The 22,969-nt window shown below is 50.4% G+C and overlaps 2 protein-coding genes and 1 non-coding gene across 4 annotated transcripts in view; 2 read left to right on the plus strand and 1 right to left on the minus strand.

Moving 5' to 3' along the window:
- LOC149335276 (uncharacterized) overlaps nucleotides 1-22,969 on the minus strand; it is a 91,447-nt gene that overhangs the window by 53,637 nt on the left and 14,841 nt on the right. The gene's annotated exons all lie outside the window — the stretch shown is intronic.
- Nucleotides 10,300-10,372, plus strand: TRNAA-CGC (transfer RNA alanine (anticodon CGC)). Its single transcript has one exon. It is a non-coding gene; the product is annotated as a tRNA-Ala (tRNA).
- Nucleotides 20,636-22,969, plus strand: part of LOC149335278 (uncharacterized) — a 50,324-nt gene continuing 47,990 nt past the window's right edge. Inside the window, exons 1-2 of one of the 2 annotated variants that reach the window (XM_089551944.1) lie at nucleotides 20,642-20,764; nucleotides 20,836-20,955. In XM_089551944.1, coding sequence (XP_089408070.1) covers nucleotides 20,877-20,955 — 79 coding nt within the window. In that variant the 5' untranslated portion in view covers nucleotides 20,642-20,764; nucleotides 20,836-20,876. Of the gene's footprint in view, nucleotides 20,765-20,835; nucleotides 20,956-22,969 lie in introns of both variants that reach the window. The other variant, XM_089551945.1, reaches the window with a different exon arrangement.

Here is a 22,969-nt window from a genome sequence, read left to right on the forward strand (position 1 = left end):
AATACAGATACGGCTGCAAAGCCACCATAGCCCTTAAGAGATCAAGTAATAAAATCCCAATATGGATGGGTATTAGGGAGGGATATAAATTTCTCCAGTAGTATTCACAGCACGTTTATAGGAGGAATTCAGAGATCTGGATGGGGAAGAGTTCGCCGCAGGAGTTAATGGAGAATACCTTAGTATCCTGAGATTCGGTGATGACATTGCCTTGCTAAGTAACTAAGTCGACGAACTGACAAATGAGCTTTACATGCAAAGCAGAACGGAGGGTCTAAAATAATATAAAGAAAGTTTTATTAATGTTCAACTGCACCGTTAGGGAGTGGCAGTTAAAGATAGGTAAGGTAGCATTGGAAGTTGTACCCAGGGTGAGTAGGGGCCGGAGATGTGTGCAAGGAAAATTAATAATTAGGAGAATAAGAATAGATGAGTGGAGGAAATCTGGGAGGTACATCATCATAACATAAAATACAGTTTAACGGCATCCCTCAAGGAAAAAGTATATAACACCTGTGTCGTACCGGTACTCATGTAAGGTGCAGAAAGTGGAGGCAAAGCTGAGCACAACGCTGCGAGCTGCAGAAAAGAAAACGATAGATGTAACGTTTAGAGAGAGAAAGACAGCACAGTGGGTCAGGGAACAATCATGATTCAACGACATTCCAGTTCAAACCAAAGAGAAATGGGCATGGGCAATGCATGCGATGCGAAGCAAAGATAAGCGATAGTCGTTAAGAGTGACAGACTGGTTTCCAATGGGCGGCACGCGTATCAGAGGGCGGCAGAAAGGCAGGTGTATGGACGAGATCATGAAGTTGGCGGGAATAAGTCGACAATATCTGGCACAGGGCAGACTTAATTGCAGATATGGGAGATGATTTCGTCCTTCAATGGGCGTATAATTCGGCTGGTGATGACGATGATGGTAATCAGAATTTACAAGATTGCAATGCGAAGCCTCCACGCATCACGGAGGACAGGTGCTCTCCGCACGTCTATTCTGCGGTCCACTGGAACGCTTGCACATGCATTGCACGCAAGTAAGGCAAGCGCCTAGCCAGCGCCTACTCTTCGGAGAAGAGAGATTACGCTGGTTTTTTTTTTTTTTTTAAGCTTCGACGAAGGAGAGCTGGCAACGATTCAAAACCGGGCGCGCCACTCCAGTGTTGGTCGCCCCCTGGGAGACTCGACGCTTGTATACACTGTAAACGCTCTCAGCTGCAACTCGTTGCATATGCAGGGATGCAATTACTCTGTATTGTCTCTGTGCTGAATAAAAACTCCTAGGTGATCCTCAGGTCTTTTGAATGCGTTAGTTATATCCAAAGTTCGTTATATCCGATGCGGCATATTTAGGTTCGTTGTATCCGCGGTAACACACAAATGTTTGTTTTATCCGATGTTAACACAGTTCAATTCAGTTCAGAATAACTTTGTAGTTTCAACCGGCCCCCCTACCTACCCTCTCCGGCACGGCACGCAGGTCTCCGGGAGAGGAGTAGGGTGTTTGTTTACCACTAGACTTACACTTAAATTCAAACGCTGAAGTTTCGTTATACCCGTGGTGGAATAGTAAGGTTTACCGTATCTGAGGGTAAAACATGAAATGCCGTTATATCTAGGTAGTCGAGCCTACTTATAACGGCTGTGGTTATAATGAACGCTCCCTTATTACGAACGAGGGCAGTGCTACTAACCAGCATTGGACCTCAGGTATACAACGAACAAGTCTGGCCGCACAACTCGGTTACAACGAACGAGGATACTCTGTGAACTCGGCCCGGTATCGAAAATCCTCGTTTCTTGCAGAAGCGGAAGGCGACGAACGCCTCCGAGCCTCTGTGACACCCCCTCCCTTTCATAAAGAAACGCAACACCTTAAAAAGAAAAAAAAATTGTGTCCTATGGAATGTCCTCGAAACGTTTTACAGATGAGGCCGTTTCAAAAACATGCCTTGAAAGGCGGCCGCTAGCGCTCCTTAAAAGCGCAACAAGCTTCACGTTATCGTCCTTCTGTGCACGAGATTAGATAACACAGACCGGCGGAAGCCGTGTGTCCTTAGGGAGACTAGCTAGGCGCAGTGCTTTGAAAGCTACATTCTCTTCCGCGTGACACAAAGCGTTGGACGAAGCGCTGCTTTTTTAGAGCGAAAGCTATCAGCAGCTGCAGCAGCAGCCTGATACCCACTGCAGAGCGAAGGCCTCTTCCATGTCTCTCCAATTAACCCTCTCCTTCGCCAGCTTCGGCCACCGTATCTCCGCCAACTTCTTAATCTCATCCGCCCACGTAACTTTCTGCCGCCCCTGCTACGCTTGCCTTCTCTTGGACGCGGCGGCTGAATTTATTTGGAGGAGAAATTCGAGGCCCGTGTACTGTGCGATGTCAGTGCACGTTAAAGAACCCCAGGTGGTCGAAATTTCCGGAGCCCTCCACTACGGCGTCTCTCATAGCCTTAGTCGCTTTGGGACGTTAAACCCCATGCATAAACCAACCAACCTTCTCTTGGAATCCACTCTGTTACCCTTAAGGACCAGCGGTTATCTTGCCCACATCTTCCTACTTCACGGCAAAAGCTGCAAAAGTCGGGTCATCGCTAGGAGCCTGGGCCTCGAGTAAATAAATAAAATAAATATTGCAGCGAGTGGGTTTAGAATCAGCGGCGGCGCTAACAGATCAGCTTCGCTGGCCACTGCACTGGAGCACTATGCTAGCGCCGTAGCCAATCACGCTTCGAGTTGTTGTTGTTGTTGTTGTTTTTAGCCTTTTACAGAATGGCACATACCCACACTGGGGGATCGGCCAAGGATCGGGAGGTGAAGGTTGCTATTCACCTGTACATAGTAAAGGCAAAAGAAAAGCACACGGGAGAGCAACACACAGGGAGTCTACCACAAGGAGGGCAGGGAGTGAAAAAAGGTAGGAGTTTTATATTGTAGAGAGAGAGATAGAGAGAGAAAGAGAAAAAAAGAGATTAATTCGAAATATAATAAAGCATAGGAAAGAAAATACTGCAAGCTTTAGCAAGGCAGTCGATGAGATTCCAGTAAGAAATTTTCAACAGCGTCACAAACAGACCTGTGGCTGAACTCAAGGATGGTGGCGCCAAATGATAGCAAGAGTGGGCTGCTCAAACTAAGGCCAAGATGCTGTAAGGGCACCTCCATCAATCTTCCTCTCAAAGAGGTGGAACGGCGACATGCAGCCAAAAATGATCGGTAGATTCACGCCCACGGCAAAATGCACAGAGGGGAGATAGCGCCAAACCAGCCCTGAACAGATAGCAATTTAGAGGAGGGATACGGCAGCGCAACTTCGTCAGAGATACTACAAGCTGGCGAGATCGAGAAACTTTCCTGCTCCAGGAATGTCGCAGGTGTTGATATTCCGCCAGTGCTGTGTCTTGCGCGCTTAATAACGCTCGTCGCCGAAACCTAGATGCTGTGATACATACGCTGAAGCCGAGATGATGGGCAACACGCGGCCGCCTAGGGAAGCCTTTGCGAGGTTATACCTCTCCTTTACAGTCACGCTGCTGTGACCGGGTGCCCATATTAAATGAACAAGGCTCAAATGCGAAGGAAGCAGCGATAAAAGAGTGCTTAAAGGGGTACAGTCAACATGCGATGCGAGGGGCTAACACAAACGCTTCGTTGTTGTTGTTGTTGTTGTCCTCTAGAAAATGGCGCATACCCACTGCGGGGGATTGGCCAAGACACAGGCGGCAAATCCCTTCGAGTTAAGTGGCAACACACTCTCACATCATCTTCTTCATCAACTTCTATCTGCGGTGTAAACATTCTGATCAGATCAGCTTAACCTCGATGACAGCTTAGTCTGAGTCTGATATCGTCGCCAGACGGGCCGACGACCCGGAAAAGCCAAACCATGGGCCAGTCAGGCTGAGCACATGCTTTCGCACGTCTGCTCGGTTTAACTACGTTGAAAAACTACCCTCTTTATTCCATTTTGTGCCAATAGGAATAAATTTGAGCCTCCTCTGCTGGCGCGCCATCAAACGCGCAAAGGTTGAGGCTTCACACTTGCTTCAGGTTTTTGAGCTTTGCTAGTGAAGTAGCGATAAAAGCAAAAAAATTCAACGCAGCCGTTTGGCTTCGCCCAGCTCATTCAAAGGAGAAAAAAAAATTGCCGACGACTACGTTACTTCCTAATGCGAAATATGAGCTCAGCTCATCAGCTGTTTCAGCTTTTGGATAGATTGAGGCAAAGAATTCGAGCAAGACATCTATGTACAAATACAGACAGCTTGCTATTTTTCACACATATTCCTTTCTCAAGAAACACTCCGCTAACAGTTCTTGATTGTCATGAAGGAAGCTTCGCGGTCGGAGAAATATAGATGCATATATGCACGACTTGCTGCACCAATGCCTGGTTCTCAAAGACGAGGTCTGCACAAGCATTTCTCGAGGTTGTCACAGCTGTAGGAGCCGTTACGAGCGAGAGGAACAGGATGTTCACCTGCATAAGTGGTAGCAAATTCCTGTTTGCCTTTATATCTACATTGAAGTCCCCACCCACCCTGCCACCCTGGCAGGTGGCAGTTAATGGTTGATAGTGAGAGCTCGCTTATCGTTGTCAGCGCTAACATATGCAGCCCACATCTCTCTATCATCACCCCACCTGCCTATAAGCGCGATTCAGGCGTCTACTGACCCAGGGAGCCAGTTATGCGCACTTCCTTTCCTTAAAATGACACAACGTTGTCAATGCCAACGCAAGCAGCGCACATCTGTCACTACCGCCACGTATCTTAAGTCCACTGTTCTAAGAGGGCAGTGATGCGCCTTTCCTTTGCTTTCCAAGCTCCCGCTCCATTGGTTTCGCAGCTTAAAGCGCGACTAAGGTGTCCACTGCTGGTTACAACCGACAACGGCGACGGCGACGCCGCGAAACTCAGAAACGGGCGCCAAAGAGCTGCGCTCTACCCGCCGCGGTAGCTCAGTGGTAAGGCGCTCACCTACCGAGCCGGAGTACCCGGGTTCGAACCCGACCGCGGCGGCCGCGTTTCGATGGAGGCGAAACGCAAGAGGCGCCCGTGTGCTGTGCGATGTCAGTGCACGTTAAAGATCCCCAGGTGGTCGAAATTATTCCGGAGACCTCCACTACGGCACCTCTTTCTTTCTTCTTTCACTCCTACGCGCGGTTCAGGGGTGGTATTCTCCCGGTGTCGCCTTTTGCAATATGTCGCCTTTGCTCTTCGCTCATTGGCTCGAGCCGCGGTGACGAGGGCGTGACGACACGGATATGCCTTCCTGCTACGTCATCGTGACGTCGCCCCAATTTACTACGCTTAGTCGAACAACGGAATGCGCTGAAGCGATTCGTGCAGGCGACGGGCTAGGAAATTGATACTAGACGCCATGGATCTCACTCTCCTTGCCTGGTTTTTGAGCCGCGAAGATGAGTGCAGTGTCCGCGGACAGCGCGACCCGTTTGCTTTGACCGACGAAGCTTCTCGACGTCGCCACGGCTATCGTGCGAGTCGGCACACGACAACACTGGGTCTCCTTTCCTCGCACTCCATCGGAGCGAGCAGCAGTGCAGCAGGTATTCTTGCTGCGTGGCCAAATTACCGTCGGCTGAGCCGAGCTGCCGCTCGCCATGCGAACTTACTTTGCACCGCCGTAAACAGACGACGAAGCAGATGTTGCCCGCAGCGACGAGATGGCATTATAAGTACTTATTGACTGTAGTATGTACAGCACATTATGCTGCTTGAAATAAAAAATAAGCATATCTGCTATAATTAACAACTACTAATCAAAGATACGAAACTACTGCTGCTAGTGAATCAGCAGTGGTAAATTGTCGCTTCTCGGAGTGAATGAAAGCATCGCCGACGAAAGTGCCCGCGGCGTTCTCCGTTTCTTCGAGCAACTGTACGCACTTTTTTAGGCCCCGCCCTAATGCGACATGTCGGAAAAGGCGACACCGGGAGAATACCACCCCAGGTGTCCGCCGATATATGCGAGACAGATACTGCGCCATTTCCTTTCCTCAAAAACCAATTTACCAATTTTTCGCTGCGCTCTAAAAAGACGCGCGTGGCAACAACCACGTCCGCCGAAGCGATCGACAATGCTGGCTGTAACAGATACCCCAGTGCCCCTTCCTGCGCCCCAAGGTCATTAAATCGGCGCCGCCTATGAGCTGGGTGCGCTCGCCCTCACAGTTTATTGAATACTTCGCAACGTGGCACTGGACCGAGACCTTAAGTTCCGCTACTCAGTCTGGACCCCGGGCCACCAAGGCCTACCCGGAAACGAGGCTGCAGACGCAGCCGCCCGCGCACTCACTTTCGGGGCCCTTGGCGACGACCTTACCGATTCGGATGTGGACAACGAACCCTATCTAAAATTTAAAGACGTCTTCAATATCTACCAAGACTCCCACCGCAAGCACCCGACCCGTATCAAAGGGCTGGGGAAAGCAGGTGAGCTTCTTCTGCTAAGACTCTTCACTATAGTGCACTGCTGTGCCCGGCGGTACTGACACATTTCGACCCCTCTTTTTCTGGCCTCTGCTCACACTGTACGGAGGTGGCTGACACCTACCATATGGTGTGCGCATGCCAGAACAACCCTTCCCTAACCCCCCACCCCATCCCAACCCGTGAGGACTGGGAGGCGGCCCTGCTCCGCTGCCACGACCTCCCGGCCCAACAGCCCATGGTCCGGCGTACCCGAGCTACGGTAGAGCCAAATGGGGTCTCGGAATAGGGACTCCGTCTAGTATTGTGAAGGGAGTGGCCCACCAGGGGTCACCACCCAAAAAAATGACCTCTGTGTATATATAATAAATGCCTTTCACAACCACCACTACCACCAGGCTAGTAAAGCTTTCGCTTTAAAAAAATATGTGCTGCTATCCTGCTGTTCGTCCGCTCGGCAGTCGCAGCGTCGCCGCCTGAGGACAGCCACTCTGGCGCTACTACGGTTGCCATGTGCTTCCGATTACAACATTTTGCACAGACACCGCCCACCAAACGCCACCCTGCCATGAGCCGCATGAGATAAGGCTCCCACCAAGACAGCAGATAGCTTGTCTCGGTCTGACCGCCTCAGTCGTTACGGCTGGCTAACACTCGAGTGTCGTTTTTAGATGCAGATTAGATAGGCTTCGGAGAATCCCCAAGCTAATCGGCATACATTACCAAAAAAGGATTGTCGCGATGTCACAGGCGCATCAAATCGGGCTATGTTTATTGAAGAAGTAAAAAACAGCGCGGTGACGAGGGACAAGACAGAAGAAGGAAGCGCTTGTCCTTCGTTCTTCAGTCTTGTCCCTCGTCGATGCGCTGTTTTTTAGTTCTTCAATATGCACCAACTCGCTCAGTTTTCGGTTCTCCTGCGGGTTATGTTTACAGCATTTTTTTTCTATTTGTTTGAGGCTAACTTCTGCGAAGCTTGGAATTGCAGCTTGGTCATAGTGGAAACGCTACGAATAAAACACGCCCGGCATGCTAGTATAACCTCGCGCACTGTGCTGTCGGAGCGAGCTACACAGGGAGCGCTGTATTGTTAACAATCCTTCCGTTTAGGCGGCGTGCAAAGGCGCTAAAAGGGCACACAGATTCACTAATGCGTGTTAGGGCGCCCAATGCAAGTGTTAGGCAAGGTTGAAGGTGATATGTAGAGCCTTCAAGATTTTTAGTAATATCGTGGGACCCTCGAACGCGCGGCGTGTCAGCGCCTTTTAACGGCGATAAACAGGACAATCGGCTTTGGCGCTTGCGGACAACGTCCTTTCTAGAGCGTGAATTGTCTATTGCACCGCGTCCTTCTCGAGCCCATAGGCCTTGCAACACTATCTGTTTGGCGATAAACCGGTGCGAAGTAGAGCACGCACACGACTAAGAAGAGGTGATCCTGACGTGTCACGTGTACTTTTCCTGTCGTTTCTGTGGAGTCATCGAATGTGAGACAGTGTTACCCTTTGAAAAATACAAGAAAGGAATTACACGAGCACGCGTGAAGCATTGCATGGATAGTGAACGTTTTAACTGCCGTATACGTCGCTGCAAAGTGGTAGCACAATGCCATTGCCATGACGCTCTGTCTTTTTGTCAGCTGCACCTGGACAAGTGTTCTCTGTAAAAAAAGGCACCCCTGCGGTCTTTTAGCAGCACTAAGTTAGAGTGGGACGTTTTTGTTGGGCACAGGTCGGTTAGCCTTACCTTAATCACCCGGCATCCGCTCCACCACTGAGACGCAATAAATAATGCGTTACTTATATTTACCTCCCAGGAGTTGAAACATTGATGACTTGGTTCACATCCTCTTGAATATGTGTTCCCTCTTGCAGCGGGCTTCGGCAATTACAATATTTCACATTCTAGGCAATTTTCGGTGCGTGCTATCGCTTTTTTTCTTTCATTCCAATCTTGTTTATCATGCGCGGGCTTCTGCGCAAAACACAGAAGGAACGCTAGTTTCAGTTGAACATCTTAGTCGCGCACGTGCTCTACATCATAGCGGTTATTTTCCAAAGTTTGGTTTGCGGGGTTTAACTTTCCAAAGCGATTCTGGCTATGAAGTACGCCGTAGTGGAGGGTTCCGGATAATTCCGACCACCTGGGGTTATTTAACATACACTGACACCGCACAGTACATGGGCATCTATAATTTCGCCTCCATAGAAAAGCAACCGCCCTGGCTGGGATCGAACCCTCGTCTTTGGATTCAGCAGCCGAGCACCATGAGCCACCACGGCGGCCTGTTTTTTTGTTGTTGTTTTTTTGGCCAGACGTATCGGGACAGGACGTGTCTACTCTTGATGAAAAACAGCGTATGAGGCGACGATTCGACTTCACAGGACTTTTGTTTTCTTTTGTAAACAGGTGATGCCTCTAGCGATGACCAGTCCTCGATCTCTTAAGATCAACTGCGTGTTCCCCTTCATGATGCCCTCGATGTTCTCACTGATGCTAGCACCCACCGTGACGATGACGCTTGACAAGAGTGGAGCGCTCACTTCTCTTCGAGAACACACATGGCGACGGGATGCTGCAGTGTTCCCTTCCAAGGTAGGGCTGTCCCCGTCGAAAACGTGAGGGACTTGGATTGAAGTTCAATGACCGCTCGACGCTCAGTCAAAACATCTCGATGCTCTAAGGTCCCGTCCCGGTAACATTGCTGCAGGACTATGAATTTCGCAGGGTAGGTATGTCCGCTGGCCGTCATTCGTGCGGGGCATTCCCTGATGGTTAAACTAGGAGGCTTCCTGCATTGCGCATTTGTGGGCTGTTCCAAGGGCTCGTCACTTTCTTGAGCTGAGCTGCAAACGGTACACTGATGAGAGAATAGTCCGCTCTTGTGTCCACTGACGCAGTTACCGTGCCACCGTCGACAGCCACGTCAAGCCCGTTGGTTCGTGTCCTCACATTGTAAGTTGGTCTTAGTGTCCAGACTCGGCTTTTCGGGTGCTGTGATCGTGACTGAGGTAGGTTGATTTAACTGGGCGATGGCGCCAATCTGAAGGGTTGTGGTCGTGGTGCGTGGTAGGTGAAACCCGTAGGCCTATTCTTCTGTATTGGCAGTGCCGGAGATTGTGACCGCCTCACCGCAGTGAAAGCAGAGTGAATGGTGTTCATAAGGGGTGCTTCAGAGGTATTCCTTTCTTAGCGGAACTTGCTGAAAATTGCTCGGACGGCGACAGTAGTCGTTGGGGCAGCCATAGCGGTCAGGAGTGGGCTGCCAGGATGTCTTTGGCTGCGTGTAGCGGCGGCGTAAGTAATGGCCTGAGGTTCTGTGGTCGAGGGTGGCGCTTGAGGGAAGCATTAGAGATAGGTCTGGTCGCATATCTGGCGTCACAAGCAAATGATAAAGCCCAGTGCCAGCGGCTTCAACGTTGAACAAGCAAACAGCACAAATTAACAGTACAAAGATTCCCGACGGTATGATGAAGCCAGGGGTGGACGCTGCGCTGGATCGAAGTATTGGAACATGTGCTTGAAAAGAGATCATAACTAATTAATGCAGTCCTGATATGACGTTTGAAAGTTAATACGGAACAGTTCAGTTGAGTGGATGCTGGAAGCCATTGCAGTAGAAATAGAAGCAGTCTGCGTTGCTCATTGGGCCAGGGAAGACGCAGATAGAGAAACTGAGAACTAGTACGATGATCTCGGTTTATTTATCCAACGGTTTCCACGGTTGACCGTGACACCAGGACGTACTACGTTCTCCACTTATGAACGTGGGTGGCGCTGATGAACACACTCAAGGTTAGGTCACTTGTAAACATAAATACCCCCGAAAGCAGATCTGACAGTCGTCGCCGTAGCTCAGATGGTAGAGCACCGGACGCGCAATTCGGAGGCCGTGGGTTCGGTTCCCACCAGTGGCATCTAGTTGTTTTTTTTCTGCTTTCTTATCAGTGATCTTTAAGCGATAACTTATTCAGTAATATTCTCCATTGATCAACACCACAAAATAAATAAATATAAATGAAATCCCATGAGTTCCTTGGTTTCTGTGGCTGTTGGCTTCTCTCATATGTATAAGGAGCCCCTCAAGCCCCCTTCCCTTATCCACCTGTCTACTATAATTAGAGTGGCACACACTTAAAAACATAACAAGGCTTTACTGACGTGTAGATAATCTAACCTTAAGAGCCCGATACGATAGCAATTGATTGGCGAATGTTCAAAATGATCGTCCTGTGCAGATTATTTTTTTTTAGGGATGTACTGCCGCAATATCTCGTGTTCTTTTTATCCGTGTTGGCAATCGACTGCACGACAAAAAACGAAAGTTCATTAGTCATTTATCTGGTTAATGCGGTCTTATGCATAGCATAAAAGTGTGGAGTTTTCTTTCTACTGCTCTTAATAGCACGAAGCCGCTGGGGATAGCATAGCAAACACCATTCGAAAACAATTCGAATTCGCACATATTTGCACCCCAACAATTTATGTCTCATACTTGGTATCTTCTTCAGGCTCATTATCCAACTCTAAGACGATCTTATCGTAATAGCAGTGGTCTGCATTGGCAGGCAACACAGGCACTTCTTGGTGGCGGCGGTGGTGGAAAACACATATCAACGATTAAATAAATACAGAGAGGTGATTAGGGTAGGACACTGTTGGACCGTTCCCCTCCCAATACAGGTGGCGGGGAGCTTGTGCCGACCGTAGCGTGAGAGCAGCATTATCTCTGTCACAAGCTGAAGTGGACTAGTTGGACAGGAGGAAAATCCAGCGCGAGAAAAGCACGGAATGATAACTCTCTCCTCTACAGCGTGTTTCCGTGCGACACCTCCGAACTACGCGCGTGACCCGACGCCTAGATAAGGTAGTACACTCCTCGCAGCCAGCCACTCGTATCTGTAGCGCGTTATGTGTGGAGCCTGCCAACAAAAAATAGGGCTCCTGGCGCGTCGGTGCCGATAAGCCAGAGACGCAAGGCGGAAAGAACTCCATATTTAGGTATTGGCGGTTTCTGAAGAAAGGGACCTCACTCGGCGGCAGTCCCGCGCACTAGTCAAGGATCAGCGCGCTCGGAACCGTGTCGTTTGCTGCTGTGCCGGAGTGCTACGCCTGCGTATGAAGACGTCGTAGTCGGAATTTTATGTAGAATTATGTATTAAGGCCGCTTTTACGAAGATGCTTGAGCAGTGAAAAGGTGGAAGAGCCACAAAGCGTCTTGATCGTGAGTTTTCTGCCGCCGGCAACACACAGAGAGCGTGAGAAGATATAGGTTTGCCCGCTCTCGTGGAAAGCTTGTCGAATCATGGAAGGGATTTTCTTATCACTATATACTAAAGAGGCTCGCACGAACGAAAACAGTGATTTATTCCCGACGTTGGAAATCAATCAGTTTTCGTTTCTGATACGCACACGCGCGCGCGCACACACACACAAACACACGCGCGCGCACACACACACACACACAAACGCACGCACGCACGCACGCACGCACACACACACACACACACACACACACAGCCGCCGCGGGGTGGCTCAGTGGTTATGGTGCTCGGCTGCTGACCCGAAAGACGCGGGTTCGATCCCGGCCGCGGCGGTTGAATTTCTTTGGAGAAGAAATTCCAGAGGCCCTTGTACTGTGCGATGTCAGTGCACGTTAAAGAACCCCAGGTGGTCGAAATTTCCGGAGCCTTCCACTACGGCGTCTCTCATAGCCTTAGTCGCTTTGGGACGTTGAACCCCATAAACCAACACACACACACACACACACACAAACACACACACAAACACACACGCGCGCACACACACACACACACACACACGCACACGCACGCGCACGCACACACACACACACACACACACACACGCACGCACGCACACACACACACGCGCGCGCGCGCGCGCACGCACACAAATTCACCGCGTCGCGAAGCGACCTAGCTGTTCGAGGATACAGGTACACTTCACCGAATGCATATTCACATCACAAGAACGGTTAAAAAATTGCGTGTAGTCGCCCGCGTAGCGGTCAGTCCCCGGCCGCTGCCATTTTCTCCCGCCTGCTCAACTGCGCTCTCGCCGTGCTCGCGTCCTTGCGCCGCGTCTCGCCGCCCGCGTGGGTGTGCAGAGTCACTTGTGGCAGCAGTGAGGTGAAGCGCTCCTATAGGGCCAGGATCGACGTAAGGACGCATGAAGGCAGCTGGCACCTGCCTTAACTGTAAGGAGGCACCAAGGACGACCTTACTTAAGGCTCCTCAGTAAGGAAGCTTTCAGATTGACATGAGGGGGCCTCACTGCAATGAAGGCTTCATTACTGAGGTAAAGAAGCTTTCAGAGTTTGGGGCTACAAGTTCGCATATTCAAGGAACCGTACACAGAGGGAGAGATGAAGTCGGTCTCTCTCTCTCATTAGAAGAAGGAGACCCATAGCCAGTGTAAGGCCCAAGAGTGCTCCAATCCATTTAGGGGGAAGAGGAGGAGGGTTGCGAAGACCAGGGGGCAAAAAAAATAAAGAACTCAGAAATAAAAATCAAAGAAAAATAGGACTACAGCGGCAGAGACTTAGGTAACAGAGCTATAACGATAGATGGGATGGGACGAGTGTAAAGGGAACGAGTTGCTTCTCAGAACGCACCAGCAAGAAATATTGCCGGAACGAGCTCCCTTCAGTGCGGCTAGCGAACCCAGGAGAAAGAATAAAAATAATATCCTAACAAGGAAAGTACAAACCAAAATACACACAAAAACCAAGTGCACGCACGCATATGTACAGTAGATCCCAAAACGGACCACAAAACGCGTGTCCATTCGAAGCAGCTGTTTTTTTGGGGGGTCCCCTTTTTTTTTAAGTGGGCTGGGAGGAGGCCGGGGGGGGGGGGGGGTGAAAGCGGGGAGGGAGAGGCTACTTTGTTTCAATCTAAAGATTTAGAGTTTATAGTATTTTATTGTACTTTCATAACTTAGACAAAGGTTATAGTGTCTTTGAATAATAAATCCCAGGTATCAAATTTCCATGCTAAAAAAGTGATAAGGCACTCACAGGAGTGCAGCCAAGACTCGCGTAGACGGAGCGTTCACCCCCAAGTGGCGTTGTTTGCGGAAGACATGTTTTTTGTCTCTGAATTTTGGCACAGGAGCTGTCGGGCTACTTGTACGGGGCATAGTTCGTCTTTGATACTGACCACCGTCTCAAACGTGGTTATAACAGTAGCAAAGCAGACATTTGGGCTAGTTGGTGTGAATTCATGGTGGAAAAAACAGCGCAAACTTAGACAGAAAACACAGAAAAGAGGGGAGACACTACAAGCGCTTGTAGTGTCTCCCCTCTTTTCTGTGTTTTCTGTCTAAGTTTGCGCTGTTTTTTCCACCGTGGTTATAACAATTGCCCCCAAAAAATGATCGCTTGCTTAGACGGAGTCTAGCCCTCCAAGAGTACTGTTTCTCGGTGCGTTGCAAAAAAGGGGAAAACTGGTTGCTGTAAGCGAGAGAACTTAGAAGATCACCTCCTGTGTTTCTTTTTCGAGCTGTCCGACTGTGGCGTTTTCAATGGGGATATTTCGCGCTTTGTCGGCACATAATTAAGCCGAAATAAGATCAGATTTCAGACCACTGTTTTGTTGTCATTGTGGGAAGCGCGGTGAATCTTTGGCGAATTCCCAGCGCTTACTTGAGCGGAAGTGCTCTGTCACGGGGAACCCCTTCCTTCGTTGAATGTTCGAGCTTGGATGATATCTCTGGGACCCAGCCCTTCAACCCTGTTCCAGCCTCATCTCTTCCTGCCCAGCGGTCGTCATCGCTGGCCATTCTAGATTTTCCGAGCCTCGGAGGAGCTGTTGAGATCGGCGAACACGGACTTGAGAGGAATTCCTAGCATACATAAGTCATTATGAAGCAAAAGATACGGCGAGGACTGGCGACGGACCAAGTCTATACCCTCGGGTCACCGGACGGAGTGATGCGGTGAAAGGTCAAACTGCTGCTGTTGATTGAAAGACGGCTGCGACCTCGACAGAGGTCCCGGGTTTCGCACGTCTGGCGGGGGAGTACAAGGTCATTCATTCACCTGCTGGGAAACTGCGTGCAATTCAGCTCCCACGGAGGCACCAAACTTGTCGCCATGGTGAAATTGACACGACACTCTTCGATGACTGGTTTTTCCCCTTTCCATCGAACGAGCTGCGAGGGAGCATCAGCACCGCCACCTGCCGTTTGTGGTACCACCAGTGTCCACGACTGCCCACCTGATTGGACATCATTCCCCGAACTTCTTTTCCCAGCCAAGAATCTAGGAAATGCAAAGTGTATTTAACGGATTATAGTTATGTTAATGAGACACTCCTATCTAGCCTGTAAATATGTACAAATAAACCTACAGTACAGCTTCCTCCTTAACGGAGTACGACACCTTCCTTCGGAGCAGGGGCCTGCGTGGGTGAACGAGTCAGACAACCCAAGGGCCGTCCGTCTTCAACAGCCCCAAAGTGATATTTATGTGGGACCGAAGTGCGACTTCTTATGGAGTGAACGCCGTCCTGATGTGTCCTGTAGGAGTGTGTAGTGCGAAGTAGTGCTGCCTCACTCAACGCATGATGCTATTCTAGGCATCGATTTTCTCCGCATGTATGGCGTCACTATCGACTGCCGCACGGGCGAGATAAGTGTTGAAGGTTGCCTTCCGCAGTGCTTCGTCGAGGCATCCCCAATTTGTGCCGACATGTTTTGTGTCTCCGCTGATACCGTGATAATTTCCATTATCTGTGCTTTGCAGCCCGTGTTCGTGCTCCCGCCGAGTGCATGAGCCTTCTGACGTTACCTTCACGCCTCAATACTGGAAATGCGCTAAGAAATCGCTTTGATTCCCTCCCCATTGCGTGGTGTGGATGACCATGCACGCAGTTGTGGGCTATTAATTGCTGATTGCAGCCATGCTTTTGTGAACTGGTATGTAGCTTGCCACATTTAGTGAAGACGTCCCAGCATCAGTGCTCAGGACGAACATGTCGCTCCGTCCTCGGTCGGATCCCAACTGCGTATGATGGTTAGAAAATAGCTCAGCACCGCGGAGCGTGATGCTTTGGTGGACTTGATGTCGTCGTATTAATCCGCCTTTCACTTCTCGCTACCCGACGGTGCAAACCCCATTCCCGTGTCCCTCACCAGTCATCGCATTCACACTGGATATGCACACCCGGTTGGCCAGAAGCCATGCATAGTGGCGCCGTCCGAGTGAAAAGTCATAAATGAGCAAGTATACGAAATGTAACAAAAAGGGGTTATTCAGGAATTTTCAAGCCCTTGGGCGGCTCCTGTGGCTCTTGTTAATTAGACAGATGGGACATCGCGATCTTTGCGTGGATTACCACCGCCTCAATGCAGTCACCACAAAAGTCGTCTACCTGCTTCCCCTCTTCAATGACGCCATCGACTGCTTGGTCCTCGCCTCGTACTTTACATCTGTTGATCCGCGCTCGGGCCACGGGAAGACACCGATGCACCCAGCGGACAAAAAAAAGACTGCCTTCATTACACCCGACTACTTGTTTGAATTTAATGTTGCGCCATTCGGTCTTTGAAATGCGCCCGCAAAGTTTGAGATTCACGGATGAGATATTACGCAGCTTCAACTGACACATCTGTATATGTTATTCAAGTGATGTCGTTATCTTTGGCCGGAAATTCCAAGAGCACAACGGCCGCTTGGCGCTGATCCTGGACTACTTGCACCAAGCTGGCCTTATTCTAAATTCCAAGAAATGCTGTTTTGGAGAGCGTCAAGCACTGGTGCTCGGTCATCTCGTCGACCGAGAAGGCATCCGGCCTGATCCTCAGAAGAATGCGGCCGTTACAGCGTTTCCAGAACCCCGGAATGTGATGGAGCTTCGCCATTTCTTAGACTGTGTTCCTATTTTCGTCGCTTTTCCCTTGTTTCGCTGACGTCGCCCACCTGCCCACGTGCCTACTCCCGAAAAAGACTGCCTACGAGGGGACTTCGGAGTGCGACTCGTCATTCCGTCAACTCCAGTTCCTCTTAACGTCGCGTCCTATTCTCCGGCACTTCAACCCGTCTGCTCCGACGGAGGTCCATACTGACGCAAGTGTCGTTGGCATCGGCGCAGTTCTCGTCCAACGCTCTTACGCTTACGCCAGTAGATCTGTAAAGAAGGCTGGACGCAACTACACAATTATCGAGCAAGAATGCCTCGCGGTTATTTTTGCCTTGCAGAGGTTTCGCTGTTGCCTGTACGGACGGCCTTTCAAAGTCATAACCGACCACGATGCCCTATGTCGGTTGCTCAGTATTCATGATCGGTCAGGACCTCTTGCTCGTTGGGCTCTCCGCCTGCAGGAATACGGCTACATCATCTCGTATAAGTCTGGTCGGCGGCACGCTGACGCCGACTGCCTCTCCCGGTTGCCTCTTGTTACGACACGCTGTGATGCCGATGATTGGGACCATTGATCACTTCTCTATCACCGGAGTTTTCTGATGTTCGCACCTTCCGTACTGAGCAACACAAAGACCATCGCTTCGAACAATTTCTTAACGCTGCGCAGGACTCTACCACTGCCAGCTTTTTGTCTACGTGATGGCCTTTTATAGAGGCAGGCCTACTTGGCCACCGGCCGTCGCTTCCTCGTTGTCGCCGAGAGTCTCCGCTCCTCCGTTTTACGCGTTATGCATGTTGACCCATCTGCTGGACACCTGGGATCTGCGAGGACCCTCCACCGCACTCAGAAGCGTTTCTACTGGCCCCGGACGCGCGAAACGATTGGCAAGTGTTTAGCCAGTTGTGCACAGTGTCAGAGCCACAAGCGTCCGTCCGGAGCTACTCCTGGTATGCTTCACCCTGTAGAGCCTCCAAAAACTCCTTTTGAGAAAGTCGGAATCGACCTGTTGAGCCCTTTTCCCAAGGCGCACGATGGCAACCGGTGGATCATCGTCTGCGTGGATTACCTCACTCGTTACTGTGAAACGGCCGCCCTTCCCGCGGCTACAGCGTATCGCGCGTCTCTTATCATGCTGCATTCTGTCATCTTGCGACATGGACCCCACGAATTGTGATAAGCGGCAGGGGCCGCCAGTTCGCTGGCGAAGTCGTCGAGGAACTTCTCCGTTCGTGCTCATCCCTTTTCCGACAATCGACTCCTTACCGTCCTCAAACTAACGGGTTGACGAAGCGCAACCGTCCTTTTGTTGCTGCTCCGGTGCCCCGAAGCGGCGATCTCCTCGCAACCCCCGTTGTGTGTGTGGCAAAAAGCGCACAAGACGAGGCAGGCCGACATTGGCCTGCCAAGGCAGCGACAGAGCTACAGGGTAGGATGGAGGAACGTCAAGGTCCCGCCTGCGGGAACAATGCGGCTGCGCATGAGATGCCGGTTGGGTACCACAGTTTGCTAATTGTCCTCCGCGTAGTGGGGGCCGTCGCCACCTCATCCCGACACAGCAAAGATCGTCTTGGAGCAATAAATTGGGACGTACAGGGGGGGGGGGACAAGAGTTTGCGGGACGCGAGTTCTTGGAAAAACATTTATTGTAGCTCCACCTCGGTACCCAGTCGCCTGATATTGTTACCAGAGGAAGGAGCATTTAGGCTTTTAATACCTTCATACAATATCAGGCGACTGGGTAGTGAGGTGGAGCTACAATAAACGTTTTTCTAAGAACTCGCGTCCCGCAAACTTTTGTCCTCCCCTGTACAGTCAGCAAGGACGCAGCTAGCAGGCTTCGTGACATTGTGACGTTTTGTGTCAACAGATCTTGGGAAACGGGCTGGCATAACGAAACGCAGCCGAACAAAAGGGATGTCCGTACACGTTCAAGGAACAGTAGGATTTGTGCACCTTAAAAGCTGGCAGAATGGTTCTCGCCTTGCAGAAGTTTACGTGTTTATGGGTGCCTTGAATGTTCCACTACGGGGTTTAAAAGCAAACCCTGTGCCATTCACGTCATGTATCCAAGGTAATTTTCTAGCCCTTCGATAAACGCGAGACTACTATTAACAGGGCGTAAATATACCAGCATATTTCGCCAAATGCGGCCTGCAAGGAGCCCCTATAGGACGCATATCTCTACCGTCGCAAAACGACGCAGGCAAAAGCAGCGACAGACACTGCATACCCTGGTGGTCCGCCGCAGTAACTGAAAGTGAAGGTTCCTTACTGCGCTTACCGTATATTTGCGATTAGCACTCGCCGAATACTACTTCATTATCATACCCAATAATTCTGGACAAACGCATTTTTGAGCGGGAAACCGCTCATGAGCGCAATTTTTTCATATAATGTAAGATTGCACTATGACAGCCAACCCGATGGTAGTAGTATATTTTTTCTTCTATTAGCGCTATCGTCAAAACCGTCCCCCTTCGGTTTTCTACGGTGGTCTTAACTGTTCCATTTGATCGATGGAAACGCTTTAAAGGAAAGATTTTGCTACACATCAGAAGAATAGACCACTGTCTTCAATATTTCCGCAAAAGTGTTTCATCATTTTTTTATTTTCATAATTTTTGTTCGAGAATGCTGCACATGCGAAGACGGGGCTGTTTCGCTCAAACAAGAGAGCGGTGATGACACAGAGACGACGCAGCCCAACAAAGCAATAGGTTGGTTGGTTTATGGGGTTTAACGTCCCAAAGCGACTAAGGCTATGAGAGACGCCGTAGTGGAGGGCTCCGGAAATTTCGACCACCTGGGGTTCTTTAACGTGCACTGACATCGCACAGTACACGGGCCTCTAGAATTTCTCCTCCAAAGAAATTCTAGCCGATGCGGCCGGGATCGAACCCGCGTCTTTTGGGTCAGCAGCCGAGCACCATAGCCGCTGAGCCACCGCGGCGGCAACAACAAAGCAATAGCTCGAAACAGTCGAATGTCAGGCACGAATACTTCCGAGTTATTATAGTTGCCCGTGCATGAACACCGGGCAGAAACCAAGCGACCCTCACGCTGGTGTCGCCTTAGGCCGTCGCTTTAGTGCTCAAGTTCAGTCGATATTAGAAGTAAATCAGAGAGCTGCCGGATTAGCACTAGGCGCACACGGCAAAACCGCAAGCAAGGCACTACAGCGTAGACTCCTGGAGTTACTCCTGGAGTTACTCCTGGAGTTACTCCTGGAGTTACTCCTGGAGCAGAAGCGAGCGCGCTGCCGGTGCGAGCGCTGCGCGACTACGGGGGGGGGGGGGGGGGGGGGGGGGGGGATCGGAGAGTCGCACTGTTTGTTGTGGCATTATCGCATAAGTCTCCCCCTTTTTTTTTACATCACCACTTGGCTGCCGATGTAAAGTATAGTAAAGGCATAAAGCAAATGATTGAGCCTTTTAGAAGGAAATCAGGGAGTTGCAAGTGCGTTTCATTTGGGGAAAAAGGGCCAACTGCTTACCTCGCTACTTCCGAGGTTTCATTTTTTTTTCTTTTCAGGAAGGTCAGGCTGAATGCCTTCCCAACGAAATGGGATAGTGATTAGATGTATATGGGTGCGGAGGTGACCTCGACAGTTTCACTTCACGGCACTCGTTATGATAACACATCTCAATTAATCTATATTCTTCCTTTGTTTCTGTCCAATGTAAGTTCACAGGCGTGCTGAGACTGATTTTTTGCAGTGGTGGAACAAATCTACTCCACCTTGGGGGTTTCCCCTAAATATTGGACCAACTGGCCAGCAGTGCTTCCTCAGGATGTCCCGTTCAGCGCGAGGGTTCGCAGGCGGCTTTTTATGGAGCGAGGCCACATGTGTGAGGGGTGCTTTCCGCGTTTTGTTGTCGTGGCGAACATTTTTGCGTCCCTCCAAGGAATATTCTTATCTGCTGTTCTTATCCCCACAACTCCAAGCAGACAAAATCGCCGCTTTTTTCCCAGCGGCAGCGCTCAAACGCGCTCAATGCAGCAAAGCGACGAAGCAGACGGCTAGGTTTTCTCCACCAGTATTCGATCGCAGCGCCGCGGGCGGCCGACCGCTTTTTTTGCTTCAGCTCCTCCCGTCGAAACGCGCTTCGCTCTTGCCACTACAAGGCAGGCGTGCTCCGCTCTCTTTCTTCTGGAATGTTCTAGAACCACATTGTTCTCGAACATTCGACAAGAAAGAGAGAGGAGCACGTCTGTCCAATATGGCACCGATTTTGCGATTATCAGCGCCGCCATCCTTTTTTCAGCGCCTCTTATTGGCCCTGCTCGCTGCCCTCTTATCTAGGCGCGTTCACTCTTCTCTCCTAGGGAGCGATCGCAGAAGTGTAGGTCTCTTGCTGGCGGACATAACATCGCTGCCGACACTGCAGATTCATCACTCTCTGTACGTCCAGCCGCTTCATGTGAGTGCATTAGTTGGCAGCGCACGACCCGCATCCTTCATCTCGATTTATCGCCGTTTCGTTCCTTCTAGTGTGCCCGCACGCTTCGCATTCCTGCGAAAAATTCTGCAGCATGAAATTCGCCGCGAGCAGCCGTCTCTTCACTTTCTTGGCTTTCTTCGCCTTCATCGGCGTTCTTCAAACTCTGACGTGTGAGTACCGAGTTACGAGTAGGTTAAGGCCGGGATACATGGAGCGTTTTTACCGCGGCAAGTCGGCGATTTTCGCCCGGAGTCGAGAAAAACTCCCGTCACTGCCGATCTGGACCCGCCAGATATTGGCTCGCGGCGTCCGGTGAGACCGGAAGCGGCGGCTGAAGCGAGCTAATAGCATGAGGGTCCATAGCGCACAATACTGAAGGGACACAACACGAGCGCTAATGTTGTGTCCCTTCAATTTTGTGCGCTATGGATCCTCATTTTGACTACCCACCAGCCCGAACCCTGACCCTTCTGAGCCTATAGCAGCGCAGAAAGCCCGCGCTTCCTGTCTGGCCTCCTCTGCCAGCCGCCGCCAACATGGCCGCCAAGGCCGACGAGCTACGCAGTGATTTTGGCACGGAAATGTTATTGTCGTGAAAATAAACGCATCATCAGATATGAAATGTTAACTTTTTTTAGAGAACACGACCGAATCTTGGATCGTAATGCCTGCGTTTCCTTCGTGAAGCGAATGTGCCGCAGAAAACAGCAGCCGATGGTATCCGCGGATGAGCGGGCGTCGGGAGGTACGGGACGGCATGCATTCGGGCAGGCTAATTCTTATAGATACGTATGCACGCGTGCTAAAATTCGTACAATGGTGTCGAATTGAACACTTTCGCGATTTTAACAGAAGGGTCAGCGTCGCTGCTCTCACAGACCTCCTTGCTCAGTGGTGTTTGCCACTCGTTGATCCCATTTGCTTTCGCGTCGAGGGATACGCGGCGGCGCGGTGCTGTTTCTATGCTCCGTGTCTCTCCAGTCGGGCGTCGCGTCGCAGCGACGTTTTCTGCCGCGCAAACATCGTCGAAAAAAACGTCACATGTATCCCGGGCTTTATGCGTCGGATACGCAGTGTACGTCTCCAGCGTAGTGAGGTCCGATTGGCCAATTCTCAACGGTTGATGCTCTTTCAAAAGTCGTTTCTCCACGACAAGACTATTCCTTTGTGTCCGGGGGTTTGTTCAACCCGACGGATGCTTTGACCGGTTCGCTTTTTTCTGAATGTTGGGCACCATCGTTGACATCAACTTTGAGAGAGATTACTTTTGTCAGATTTGAAACTCCGCTGCGGCTCACGGTCCTTTTCTGTAACGGGCCGTGAGGTAGGCTTAAGTCGGCTTGATTGGTTTGACCGTTGGTTGCTCCGATCCTGTTCTCGCTGTTTCTACGTTGCCGTTGGGCTAGTTCTCATTTATTTTTGCGTGTTTACTCGCGAAATTATAAATCGTGTGGCTTGCGTACGCAGCTACAGAATTTTTTGCTGGATCGACGCGAGTTCCTGCCGAACCTGCTGACGGGCGCGACACAGCCGCAACCCGGCTTGTATCACTCGCTGCGCGAACTTGGCGCAGATTGACCGTTCCGCATGCAATACCAGAATTAGCGAGCCCTCCATGACGAGTCTCGCTTCAGTGTTTAAAGTTGGGGCAGCAATCGAATTTCAATACTAGTATTGCTCAGAGAGGCTGGTATGCTCCTATCTAGCCAGCACAGGTGGGTCGCTGACTTCGTGATGGCGCAATGAGCGTAAACGTGGGTTCCATGGGGTTAAAAACAGGGCAAGCTCAAATGCGGCTGCCGAAGCAATGAGGCAGTCGGTACAACATCGGCAGTAGCGGCGCTCAAGAAGCCGGCATCCTGCTCCCGATTGTGTAGGGTTTCGTTTCGTTGGCTAAGCTGCATTACGTATGTGTCTAAGCGATTGCTATAAATACATATGATTAATAATTTCGACTTTACTTCCGCAAAAAAACTAGAACTTTTATTTCCTCTCGCAGTCCCGTAAATTAGCCACGATAACCGCAACGCACGTAAGGAGGAGAGAGACTTTAATGAATACAGGAGAGGTCACGACCCACGTGAGAGTAACTATACTCCCCGATTTGAATACACCGTAGAACGTGTGGGCTCGTCCAAAGCTTCGGATATACTAGGCACAACACATAGGCTGCCCACACAAGGC

This window comes from Amblyomma mixtum, chromosome 7 (assembly GCF_055824585.1).
Source record: "Amblyomma mixtum isolate Tamu chromosome 7, ASM5582458v1, whole genome shotgun sequence".
Lineage (NCBI taxonomy): Eukaryota > Metazoa > Arthropoda > Arachnida > Ixodida > Ixodidae > Amblyomma > Amblyomma mixtum.